At 43.5% G+C, this 13,711-nt stretch overlaps 2 protein-coding genes across 2 annotated transcripts; one reads left to right on the top strand and one right to left on the bottom strand.

Moving 5' to 3' along the window:
* Positions 1 to 210: 210 nt before the first annotated feature.
* Positions 211 to 7,478, bottom strand: LOC137902610 (tubulin alpha chain-like). Its single transcript, XM_068746703.1, has 4 exons — positions 7,330 to 7,478; positions 4,312 to 4,534; positions 3,927 to 4,075; positions 211 to 3,293 (listed from the first exon to the last, which is right to left on the bottom strand). The coding sequence occupies exons 1-4, from the start codon at positions 7,330 to 7,332 to the stop codon at positions 2,319 to 2,321; spliced, it is 1,350 nt and encodes a 449-aa protein (XP_068602804.1). The 5' UTR covers positions 7,333 to 7,478; the 3' UTR covers positions 211 to 2,318.
* A 1,991-nt stretch (positions 7,479 to 9,469) lies between these two features.
* LOC137902453 (tubulin alpha chain-like) lies at positions 9,470 to 11,746 on the top strand. The gene is made up of 4 exons (XM_068746543.1): positions 9,470 to 9,524; positions 10,066 to 10,302; positions 10,503 to 10,651; positions 10,757 to 11,746. The coding sequence occupies exons 1-4, from the start codon at positions 9,470 to 9,472 to the stop codon at positions 11,729 to 11,731; spliced, it is 1,416 nt and encodes a 471-aa protein (XP_068602644.1). The 3' UTR covers positions 11,732 to 11,746.
* Positions 11,747 to 13,711: the final 1,965 nt, after the last annotated feature.

Here is a 13,711-nt window from a genome sequence, read left to right as displayed (position 1 = left end):
GTGAACAGCATTTCAGAACAAACCTCATAATATAATATTATAGCAGCCGATCTGTGAGACTGCAGATATTTCAACAACGTGTGGTTGAGCACTAACAAAAGGGCAACACTTTATGCAGCTCTAAAAATAGAACCGAGTGCGTAATCCGAAATGAGATCATGGGACACATTCAAAAATTCTCATTTATGGAGAGGCAAGGATTCATTATGGTTTAGGTGAAATATTTATTGAGCACCACAGGCATAAAACGTCCGACATGTCAAACGGGATCTTGCTGCACAACAAAGGAACATCCCGGCTCGACAGACAGGCAAGTGGGATTTCTTAAAAGCATAAACGGGGGGGGGGGGGGGGGAACAAACCAGTTGAAATTGGTAATTAAAGTTATTAATAATTGGTTTAGTTAACAAAACAGATGAGCAAAAACTAACAGAAGAGACAGGGTGCCGCTCAAATCAAAGAAATCATCAAAGCACGAAAAGGGGACTCGCCCAAGGCAGCAACCAAAAACAATTCTTTAAATTAAACGGTAAATATGAGGAAGAGCCAGCAACTCGGCTTTTAACGCCAACACATAACTCCGGTGACAAGTCTGTCGTTTAATCAACTAATTGGCATATTTGATCTTATTGATGGGATGTTTGTATTATTCTGAATGGTTATCGATAGACTAGTGTAAAAATATATTTTACAAGTCCATTTGTATAATGAGGACACGGGACACGGTGGACTCTAGTTGGTAACGTCTTTATCAGATGACCCGGAAGTCCCCTGCGACCCCTAGGTGCAAAGCATTGTGGGACACGTAGTCCGCTATAGCTACTACTACACCATTAACATTTTCTTTGGTAGACTATTGTCATATTATATATACCGTATTGGCCCGAATATAACACGATGTTTTTTGCATTGAAATTAGGCTGAAAAAGTCGGGTCGTGTTATATTCGGGGTCTAAACATTATACCCATTCTGAACGCTAGATGGCGCCAGATATCGTTACAACGAATGGTGAACTGAACTCCCCAGGCTAAAGCAAACGCTTATCATTATTTTATTGCGATGTTTTTCCTTATTCATATGTTGTGAGATGTGTCTGTGTGTGTGTGTGTGTGTGTGTGTGTGTGTGCGCGTGTCCAGCTGGGGTGTGTCCCGCTGGAGCGAGCGAGTGTGTGAGAGAGAAAGAGAGAGAGCGCAACTAGGAGACAGAGATATGCGAGCAATAGGAGGAAACGGAGTTTTGTTTAACAGTGCAAGTAAAATAAAGCAGCTTCAGTGATTCAGCACGTCTGGCCGGCGTCCATCTTGTGTTTCTGCGCTTCAGCCTTCGTCCCCAGCCTGGAAGTTAACCCCGGAGGCGCTGGAGAACAACGATCCCCCCCAGTTAGACTTCACTTTGACGGTTAATGCAGTTATTGCAATTTTGTTGTTTTATCACAGTAGATTGGTTTATTTACATTTTAAAAACCAGAAGCCATTCATTTACAAATGTGATTGCACTTTAGTTCACATATTTAAATGTTCAGATATTAAGATGTGAGACAGTTTTTGCATGATTTGAATGTGGCAAAATAACATGCTTTTTCTCTCGAATTTATTGTTACAATCATTTGTTTCAGATGTACTGTAATTATTTTCTGTATAAAAATTGAAATTGGTGTTCAAAAAGTATTTTCTCAAACTTGAGTCTTGAAAAAGAGGGGGTCGTATTATATCCGGGGTCGTGTTATATTCGGGCCAATACGGTATTTTATATTATCATATAAAAAAAGAAATAGATTCAGCCTATCATTATTTAGAAATGTATTAAGTCATGAAATTGTTTAGTAATAATTTACTCATGCTACAAAAACGACCCCTGTGATGAAAAAATACAATTCTTTCTTACCCTGCTTGACAAGAACAGCGTCCGTATACTTTGGTTTTAATACGAGGTTGAAGTGAGCGCGGCACTTATTCTTATTTCCTCGGTTGCGTGGCGAAGACACAAAAACGCCTCCACTGAGATGTCAGAATCCCTTCCGTTTGCTCCTCAGCGACATATCGGTATCCTTGAAAAACGTGACATAGAAATCACCATGGAGATCTGTCAGCTTCCTACTTTGCCACATGAATTCTCCTCCATTGTGGTCAGTTTGTCTGCGTTCGCTCTGTCGACATGGGGGTGAGCGGGACGGGGGGTGTCAATGAAAGGTCAATTTGCATACCAAAAACTCATAGAACTATAGGGCAACACAAGGAGGTCACAGTGGGTGACCACTCCCCTTAAAACACAGGCCACACAGCGGACACGGGAGGGTCCGTAACAAGACAGACAGGCCTAAAATTCTTCCCCTTCCTCATCCTCCTCAAACGAGTCGATCCCAACCTCTTCGTAATCCTTCTCCAGGGCAGCCATGTCTTCTCTGGCCTCAGAGAACTCCCCCTCCTCCATGCCCTCCCCGACATACCAGTGCACAAAGGCTCTCTTGGCGTACATGAGGTCAAACTTGTGGTCCAGACGGGCCCAGGCCTCAGCGATGGCCGTCGTGTTGCTCAGCATGCACACGGCCCGCTGCACCTTAGCCAGGTCTCCTCCAGGAACCACAGTCGGAGGCTGGTAGTTGATGCCCACCTTGAAGCCTGTGGGGCACCAGTCCACAAACTGGATGGTGCGCTTGGTTTTGATGGCTGCGATGGCGGAGTTAACATCTTTGGGCACCACATCGCCGCGATACAGCAGGCAGCAGGCCATGTATTTGCCGTGACGAGGGTCGCACTTCACCATCTGGTTGGCCGGCTCAAAGCAAGCGTTGGTGATGTCGGCGACAGACAGCTGCTCATGGTAGGCCTTCTCAGCGGAGATGACCGGAGCGTAGGTGGCCAGAGGGAAGTGGATGCGAGGGTAAGGCACCAAGTTGGTCTGGAACTCAGTCAGGTCAACATTCAGGGCTCCATCAAAGCGAAGGGAGGCTGTGATCGAAGACACAATCTGGCTTATGAGCCGGTTCAGGTTGGTGTATGACGGACGCTCGATGTCCAGGTTTCTGCGGCAGATGTCGTAAATGGCCTCGTTGTCCACCATGAAGGCACAGTCAGAGTGCTCCAGGGTGGTGTGGGTGGTCAGGATGGCGTTGTAAGGCTCCACAACCGCTGTGGAAACCTGGGGGGCCGGGTAGATGGCAAACTCAAGCTTTGACTTTTTACCGTAATCAACAGAGAGTCTCTCCATCAGCAGGGAGGTGAACCCTGAGCCAGTGCCTCCCCCGAAGGAGTGGAAGATGAGGAAGCCCTGCAGACCCGTGCACTGATCGGCCTGCAGATGACAAATCCTTAAGTTATTTCATCTTTATATTAGAAAGCTAAAATGAAATGGAAAAACAAAATGTTTTGTATGATTTCTATGCATGCTTGTGGTCTTGAACAGATTTCTAAATAACCATGACTACGAAAGAAATCAAGGAGGTGATGAATTCAAAGATCTGTGAAAGTGACATTTTTTGGACAGGTGACCCTTGTATCATGAGAAGCCATCGGATTTTGAGGGGGGGATTCAGATCCAAGCAAAGATTCATCAGTTTCCATCAGTTTAACAACAGAGAATGGAAACAGTTTTACATTTAATTTCCACAGACATGATGTACAGTTTCCTGCTCTTTAATAATCATCATAGCGCGTCTTCATTTGTCTTCATTTTGGAGTTACTTCTACTTTCCTAATGCTGCTCTTAATTTGTCCAATTATAAACTGTATACACACACAAACAAACTTTGCTTATCTATCATCGTATAAAGATAGTCATCTTTGACAATGCAGTCTTGGCAGATGTATAATTGCGCGCCCCCCCCCCCAATTACCCTTCTAGTTCCAACTTTAATATTTTTTGCACTCATTCTTTTAGAGTTTAAATGTTAAACCAAACCGAATGGCTCATCCTAAAGTGCCTTACCAGCTTGCGCATTCTGTCTAGGACAGAGTCGATGATCTCCTTCCCGATGGTGTAGTGTCCTCGGGCGTAGTTGTTGGCGGCGTCTTCTTTCCCTGAGATCAGCTGCTCAGGGTGGAACAGCTGGCGGTAGGTTCCTGTGCGCACCTCATCTGGGAAAGACGGCAACAACGATTGAGAAATCATGATTACATACATACTGTGTAGAAGTGCAAACAGTGGATAAGAAAAAATAGATAGTAAGAGTTATACTGGCTAACCAAGCCGACTCAGTTTCAGCTGCCACATGCCGATTAAAAAGGTGACTAGAATATCCTTTTATTGGCTCATGCCTGATATCTTAATAAAAACAACACACGAGAAGGTCCATACGACAAACACTACTGACCAATCACAGTGGGTTCCAGGTCAACAAAGATGCCTCTGGGGACGTACTTCCCAGCCCCCGTCTCGCTGAAGAAAGTGGTGAAGGAGTCGTCGTGGCCTCCGACAGGCTTCCGGTTGGGCATCTGGCCGTCCGGCTGGATGCCGTGTTCCAGACAGTAGAGCTCCCAGCAGGTGTTCCCCATCTGGACCCCGGCCTGGCCCACATGGACAGAGATGCACTCACGCTGGAAACGAAGAGCAGAAGATTCGGCTTATTATTTAACCGCTCGTTCTTTTAACATAGATGAGGATGGATGTTTCTGCACAGTCATGAATGTTAAAATGTTTCACCAGAATTTACTCATTAATTAACGCTACATAAGGAACGCTGAGGCGTGATTCATAAACTCTACCACTAGGTGGACTGTCCAAACGTTGGATGGGAGAAAAGGTTCAAGCTGAAAGAAGAGGCATCGATTTCCTGCAGCTGCCGCTGGATCTCATGTGACTGAGTGTAAGGGAGGCCCGGGGGGCTGAAATGCAAGTCCAGTTCAGAATCTTTGTTCTCCAAAAGGAGGTCCACTTCAGAAGCCAGACCAATTCCTGTCTCCGTACATTTCATCAAGCAAAAGAGAAAAAAGTGGCCGTCATGTCACCTGGGGTGTGGGAGCCTCTTTATTATTACCCAGCAACAAAGTCATGTTGAGATACCTTCTCCATTGGTGCCATGTGAGCAATGCTGTAAATGATGCAAGTACTTTATGGTTTATATACACATTATATATATATATATATATATTAAATCAATGATATGAAAAACTTATTTTTCGCATGTTTCCCAACCAGAAACATCACTTTCGTGTTTATTTACCATTGTCTTCAAACAGTGTTTAATACATTTCCCAAATCCATAGCACAGCACATTTCATCCTTACACTAAAGTAAAATGTAATATATATATATATATATTATACATTTAAAAAAGAAGTCCATTACAATTTACCACCGCTACGCCACTTGATAGATCTTAAATTTGCTCTGTTGATTTTACCATTTTATTAAAAAGCACGGTAACGCTTACTTTTATGTATACAACTGTGACAACTTTTGAAATACTATATACACCCTCCATCCTTCATGGCATGCTGCTACTTTTATCCTCCCCTTGAATGACCCCCTTCTCAATGACCAGCCTGACAAAGATGTTGGTGGGTGATGAATGGGGGGGGCAGTCACTGAAGGGGTTTCAAGAATTACCTCATATTATTTCACTTTGAAAATCTCTCTAAACCCTTGTTTATCAGCAAGAATCTTTATTCCAGATCCTTCATGTGAGGCTAACGATACCGCAGGGTTTGGGTTTCATGATTAGCACAGCTCTGCTCAGCAGCTATTTTGGGTTACTCATGCTAACCTGACACCTAGCCAGAAAGTGTCTGTAAACAGTGACGGACAGTTCCCAAAATAGTGGTCATTGCAGAGCCGCGTTTTGAACCCGATCTGCCAAAGATGTCCTTCTGAAATCAAGTTTGAGTATCATAAACGTAAAGGCTACACATATTTTTAGAATCAGGATGACATTGGAATACGATTGCTGCTTCCCAAAACCTGTCGGTGTTTTTGTATATGGAAGAAAATAAAGGGAGCACCCGAGGTTCCAAAAGATGGACACGCGAATGCAGATTAGTTCGTGAATCAAATAGCAAGCAGAAATACATTTTAGATCTCGTCAGAGAGCAGAGGACAGCGCGCAACATCGCACAAACAATTTGATAAAAGCCAGTTCAGGTCAACTGAGGTGGGGACAGAGATCCCTCAACACCTCATCATCAGACAGCTTTCTGCCTCTATAATTAGAACGAGACGCAATGCGCCAGAAAGACCAGATGAGAACGAACGATCTCGTCTGGATCCTAATTGGAATGCATTTTGTTATTTTAGCTTAAGCGCTAATTCAAAAGCAGACAGGAGTCACTCCGTCTTTCCATTTGGCATGTTTGAATGCTAAAAGGTTATTTATTGTACTTGTCAAAGATTTTTCCATCTGCGACAAGAACAATGGACTTATTTGTTCTCCAAACAGAAATGTATGACGCAGGATGAAAAGATCATGTATCGGTGTTTCCTGTGGTGATTTTACAGTCGATAGAAAATATATTTTAGAGCCACGATTATGCGGTCTGATGTTGAAGCTGAAGTTAAATGACTTGAACTCCATCATATTACAAGCATTGATTGTACAGACCATAAAAGCATGATGCAAAATGAGTGCATGCAAGTACACAAGGCTATCATTCAACGTCTAGAATTTGTACTGTGCTCACATGCTGTTTACACTGCACTATGCAAACATAATGAAGGGGTTGGGTAGGGCTGGTTCAGCCCTTTCACTTCCTGACACTGGAAAAGAAGAATAAAAAACACTTTCCAAAAGTAATTAAAATTTCATTCAGAAATAACACTCCCAATTACAGAGGCGACAGGTCATCACAGTTTTATTTGACTGCAGGGCTCAACCTTTTCCCATTTGACAATCACTGGCAAGTCGCCGTTCTGTCCACTCTGTGGAAGCAATCGATCGATGAGTGATTAAATCTGAAGACATCTACTACCTGAAATCAGAAGGTCACAGTTGTGACTATTTTCACTGCTGTCTGAATCTGACCTCAGAAAAGCAGACATGAACCAAATCTGAGCAGATGTGTGTGTCCTCTCGGCATAACTTCTTTTTTCCAGCTGCTCTAAAAAAAATTTTTATTAAACATATTGTAGTTACAACAAATTCCAAAACATTAAAAAAATAAATGTCTCTCCCTTGTGCTGAAAAAGGGGCCTAATGGCCGCTCATCCGGGGCAGCTCAGCTTTACAGGTCAAAGTCTATTTCTGGCACAGAGGGAGCAGCTCACATTTGCTCCGACACAACACACGAGGAGGAAGAACTTTAACATCTGAAGAAAGAGTGACCCTTTTTTTTTTAGAGAGAGATAATCCGACTCTGGCACTTTCTCCAAGGACAAAATGCACGGCTAGTTCTCTTACCATTGTGACGCCGTCAGAGGAAGTCTTCTAAAAGAATATCGGCTTCGGAGCGGCTCCTGAGTCCAGCTTCTCACAGCCGACGGCAACGTGGTCTGAGTGAGTCGGTAAAGTCAGCTGGTCCAAGAGGCGTGAGCTACATCCAACGCAAGCCACGCCTACCAAATGACGTCAGTGCGCACGGCGAGCCAGATGATCGCATGGAGTGTCGGCCAGAGTGCGCCTGTGGGCGAGGGGCGGGGTTCAAATCGGACGCATCCGCCACACAGACACGCGCGGCGCGCGCCACGGCCCAGCCCTTTGAACATGAAACAGCTGGACCGGATATGTGCTGCAGATATCTGTCATTCAGATTATCCACAGATACATTCTTCCTAGAGGCGAATGACGTCACTTTTGTTTTTGCCATGCATGTGCGTATGGGGTTTGTCATTACAGATATCTGTGATTCCAGTTTGAGATATCCGAAAATGAACACGCAGGTATCTAGAATTGAGGTGAATTAAAGATATCCTGAACTGGAATTACGACTAGTCAGAATCTAATTGTAGATATCTCAAACTGGAATTACAGATATCGCCAATTCAGTTGCAGATATCCATAATTCTCATTGTGGATATCTGCAATGACAAACCCCCCCCCCCCCAAAAAAATCTGCTTGCGTTGTCTCGTCTGTAGTACAATCTACTCAGAATACAACATTTCTGACGTGCATCTGTATTATAATCACATGACTCCTTTGCAAAAGCAGCGTGTGTGTGTGTGTGTGCGCAGGGACACACACGTCTGTGATTACATGTCGGTCACCGCTACAACATGCGACTAGGCCAAATCCAGCAGACCAACCCCAACCAGCCAGTTCACTTCACAACATGTCATTGGAAGCATCTGACAGTAGAGGTCGTAGTTGCTCCACCACGAGTCCCCGGAAAGAAGAAAAGCGCGTGAGAGGAGTGAAATCTTGTTGCATTTCAGAGCAGTGTCTTTCAAAGTGCTTTTTTTATATCATCAACAGTCCTTCTTATTGTGATGTGATGATACATTTCAATGTTTTAATCTCATATACCATATATGGTTTACCCAATGAACTTTCTTTCTTTCTTTCTCTTTTTTTACACTGGTATTATGATGACCCATTGGTGGGAAAAAAAACAATTGTGGGGCGTTGAGGGACCAACAATGGCAGTGGGACATTTCTTTATGACTTGGGCAACACCTACTCGGGAACGACAAGGTGTTTGCTTCCCCACTCGTTTTGTGAACCTGTCCTACAGACTTTGTTGACAAGAGATCACATTTGATCCATTTTATGCCATATAGCATTTATCAAGAACATTATGTCCTTCTTTGTTTTCTCTTCCTGTATTAAATACTCGCCAGGTATACGTGGTATACAACACCAACATGAGGAATGAGTAGTGGCTCAATTAACACACGTCATCATTTGTGCTACAGATAAAATAACTATTGTCAACCATTTGGTGATGACAAAAAAATAAAATACTTATAGATGGGCACATCAAGGAAGAAGTGCACAAGCAATTTATGAATGAGGAAAGCCATTGACGCGTCACACATGATGTAAAATGAACATGCCCACATTGTTTGAACTCTGGCATTGCAGGGGAATGCTGTGGGCATTTAAAGTGGTTTCAATGGATCTGCATACTAGAGCGCTGAGCGATGGCATTATGCCTCTTTATGTTAACCCTGCCAACTGTAAATGAGCGGCTACACAACTTTGCCACGGATTCTAAATGATTTCTGTGCTGTAAACTCTTGTATTTATGTTCTGGTTCTGTGGCAGACCTTTGTGTAAAGACTGGAAATATCTGTTTCCTCTAAATTGTCAGCAGGCGCCTCATGAGACGGTTCACGTGTATTTAGTTTGTCTCCGCTCCCTATAGGGGTGGAGACAAACTGAGGTTGCGCCCAGCTCAGATATATTGTAGTTTAGTTGTTTGTGTGAGAAAGTTGTACACGTGACAAACAATGCATTCAATGTTATAGTAAACCTGAATATTCTAGTTTGATGCGGTCTCTTGAGCTTTCTGAACAGATGCTATATTTCCCCCAATGTTCAGCATGCATTTAATACGAGTACCTGCACAAATCTTTAGAGGAAAGAAAGATAGCAATTGACATGAAGATGACGGTCATCTTCACCCTCAATAAAAATGTCGATGTCATCACATGTTGTACAGAAATGAAAATTAGAACAGTTGGTTGCTGCCAGTGAGAAATGCCTTTTATACTGAGTTTATCATGGAGTTCTGAGAAACTGAGAAACTGCAATAGGTTCTTTTCCCCTCTGGAGTTTGTCCTTTCAGAAATATGATGTGTACTACACACTTAATACAAAACACTCACACAATGAGCAGGGTGGTGACCTCCTTTTGCATTGTCAAAAGGATGGGCTGATCTTGGTTCCATCAGCAGGTTCTCTAATTTCCCCTCAGATCAAATCACTGTTCACAATAAGCTGCAGGTATAAAAAGGCAGAGTTAGGCAGTTGTATCCAGAATCCTGCACCTTCTTTCCGATACCTGAACTTTGGAGTAGAGGTTGAACTATGGTAAGATATGTTAATTTGACTTTTATTTTGTAAGCGTGGCAGATGCCTTCTTTTATTATCTACTAGACCATGACAGACTGGATGAATAGAAGAGTAGAATTATAATTTAGATACAGTACTTAAATACGTGTTGTGAAAAGTAAACATGTAACTGAACTGTGCAGCTGATTCCCTACAGCGCGAGTGTATCTCCATCCATGTGGGCCAAGCTGGGGCTCAGATTGGCAATGCATGCTGGGAGCTGTACTGTCTGGAACATGGGATCCAGCCAGATGGTCAGACGATCAATGCAAAGGATATTGGAAAAGGAGACGACTCCTTCAACACCTTCTTTAGCGAAACAAGGGCCGGGAAGCACGTTCCCAGAGCCATCTATGTCGATCTGGAGCCCACTGTCATCGGTCAGTAAGGAGCAAATTGTGAATGAAACTTTTACCTTATCAAGTTCTTTTTTTTTTTTTTTACTGTTGCCACATGATCCGGCATGGAGTGATATTTGGTTTCTGTAAATTGCAGACTCGTGGGATTGAAGATAGTTTTTAATGGTTGAATAGTGATTTAACTTTAATTCCTTTTGTTTGTCATTATTAACTTCTTGCAGATGAGGTGCGTACAGGAACTTACCGGCAGCTGTTCCACCCTGAGCAGCTGATTACAGGCAAAGAGGACGCTGCCAACAACTACGCCCGAGGACACTACACCATCGGGAAGGAGGTCATTGATCTGGTTCTTGACCGGACCCGTAAACTGGTCAGACATTTTGAAAGTGCTGATGATGCATTTTGTAGTCAGTGTATTGATTTTTTTTCCCCGTCTAGATTATGAAAATGCATTTTTTTGTACGTGCTGTTATAGGCCGATCAGTGCACGGGTCTGCAGGGCTTCCTCATCTTCCACTCCTTCGGGGGAGGCACTGGCTCAGGGTTCACCTCCCTGCTGATGGAGAGACTCTCTGTTGATTACGGTAAAAAGTCAAAGCTTGAGTTTGCCGTCTACCCGGCCCCCCAGGTTTCCACAGCGGTTGTGGAGCCTTACAACTCCATCCTGACCACCCACACCACCCTGGAGCACTCTGACTGTGCCTTCATGGTGGACAACGAGGCCATTTACGACATCTGCCGCAGAAACCTGGACATCGAGCGTCCGTCGTACACCAACCTGAACCGGCTCATAAGCCAGATTGTGTCTTCAATCACAGCCTCCCTTCGCTTTGATGGAGCCCTGAATGTTGACCTGACTGAGTTCCAGACCAACTTGGTGCCTTACCCTCGCATCCACTTCCCTCTGGCCACCTACGCTCCGGTCATCTCCGCTGAGAAGGCCTACCATGAGCAGCTGTCTGTCGCCGACATCACCAACGCTTGCTTTGAGCCGGCCAACCAGATGGTGAAGTGCGACCCTCGTCACGGCAAATACATGGCCTGCTGCCTGCTGTATCGCGGCGATGTGGTGCCCAAAGATGTTAACTCCGCCATCGCAGCCATCAAAACCAAGCGCACCATCCAGTTTGTGGACTGGTGCCCCACAGGCTTCAAGGTGGGCATCAACTACCAGCCTCCGACTGTGGTTCCTGGAGGAGACCTGGCTAAGGTGCAGCGGGCCGTGTGCATGCTGAGCAACACCACGGCCATCGCTGAGGCCTGGGCCCGTCTGGACCACAAGTTTGACCTCATGTACGCCAAGAGAGCCTTTGTGCACTGGTATGTCGGGGAGGGCATGGAGGAGGGAGAGTTCTCTGAGGCCAGAGAAGACATGGCTGCCCTGGAGAAGGATTACGAAGAGGTTGGCACCGACAGCGTCGGGGAAGAAGATGAAGGAGAGGAATATTGACCGTCCTACACGTAATGAAAAGTAAACTTGTACTTTACAACAATTGATGGTTTGTTTTAAAATTGTGGCTTTAGTTTTTTTGTCATGAAGACAATCTCTTAAATAATGCTGGTGAAAGACAATACAGGTAGTCGTCAACTTACAGTCTATGCGGCGTATGAGAGTTCGGCTTTACGACTGCACTCGTCTGTTGTTGTTGTTTTTATCTGTTTACGATGTGTTTTTACGACATACCGGAACGCGTACAGGAACTTACCGGCGTTCTCACCCACGATGTCTGCCCAGGGGAAATTATCTCTCCTCCTCTTTTACTGTATCGTGACGCAGCATAATATTACTTATGGTAATGGAACGACTTATGACCAAGTCGACTAACGGCAAAACCCTCAGAACCAATTGTGGTTGTAAGTCAAAGACTGCCTGTAAATACGATTTTAATTATCAAGGATTATGTAAGGAAAAAAAAACTGTATCTGGAAATAAGTTGTCCCATGAAGAACTTGGATGTGATCTACGTTTAAACAGAAGGTAGAGATATTCTGTGTAGACTGTAACATTCAGAATCCCTAATTATAAAAATTCATTGAACAGTCTTGTCAGAAAATACGACATTTTACAGAAACTAGATGTTTTCCTGAAACTAGATGATATGTAAGATGATACGTTTCTATTCACAACGAAGAGTCTCCGGTCCAACATTGTCCCTTGTTGGGACGTCTCTTCCTGCTGAACTATATGAGAAACCTAACCCTCTCTTCCGTGACCCTCCCCCCACTGTCCCCCTCCCTTGTGGAATGCAAATTGTGAAAAGGCTCCTGTGTCCCATTCAGCTGTGACTTTGTGTGAGTGGGCGAGATTGTTGGCGCAGCTCCTACCCGCAGAGCGGCCTAAAGCAACAATAGGACCCCGGCTATTCGTTCAACAGCCCTGTGATAGGAAGGTGGTTGAAAAGTCACATCGCAGATAAGCAAAAAGCTGGCCGTGACAGTTTTCTGTAGTTTTCTTCTTCTTCCACATTTCAGTGGTGAATTCTTTGTTATCGTTCTTTACTGATTATAATGAACTCTTTCATAATTCCATGCAAGTTTCCATAATGTCGTGTAATTTTTTTTGACTTTAACAAAATCCTTAAGGGCTCACTGCTCATTATTTAAAAATCAGATGTTTCATTCATGGAATGAACTTCAATAAAGGACATTACACATGTCAATATTGTGTCATTATCAAATCGGGGTCATTTGTCCGTCCGTCCGCCCGTCCGTGAGCAAGCCAACGCATTATAATATTTATTTTATTTGGATATAATAATAATCTAAAGGTTATAATATAATATAATTTAAAGGATATAAGAAAAACACACAACATACATAAACTCACAAAACAATTATGGTAGTTCATAACCAAATAAGTGGATCAGTCTACTACAACTCTAATTTCACAAAACTGAATAGAATTCAGATTAATCTGTCCGAAAAGGAGTGGGGAGAAGTAAACACTCATTTATTCCCACTCCTTTTGAAATGTTTATATTAATAACTTTCAAATTAAGCTTCCTGACCATTGTATTTCATTTGGATCTGATCCAGGATGGAGTCAGTAAAAAATAAGATTTTTTTATATTGAAAAGCCCATTTACAGATTCAAAAATGTGTTACAAATGCACAAAAACTCAGATTCAATTTTATTTTTCATGATTGTGTACGTATATAAATACCAAGAACAATTGTTAACCTTTTGATGATGATCCGGATCACCGTGTGGACGGTGTAAATCTAATCATGAGGGGAATGAGCTGCTCGGCGGAGGTCTGCTCTCTCTGAGCGCTTTCCTAGTTAAGTATTGTTGGTTGGTTTGTGTGACAAGCACAGTTCCTCTATTTTCATACAAAACCCTTTATGCTTTGTGTATAACTCAGAAATGCTCAAAGCAAATCCTCAAATGAGCACGAAGGATAATATAGAGGGAAAGCAATTCTCGGGG

This window comes from Brachionichthys hirsutus, chromosome 12 (assembly GCF_040956055.1).
Source record: "Brachionichthys hirsutus isolate HB-005 chromosome 12, CSIRO-AGI_Bhir_v1, whole genome shotgun sequence".
Taxonomy (NCBI): Eukaryota; Metazoa; Chordata; class Actinopteri; order Lophiiformes; family Brachionichthyidae; genus Brachionichthys; species Brachionichthys hirsutus.
Note: the sequence above shows the minus strand (reverse complement) of the source record. Positions and strands in the feature narration are given on the sequence as shown.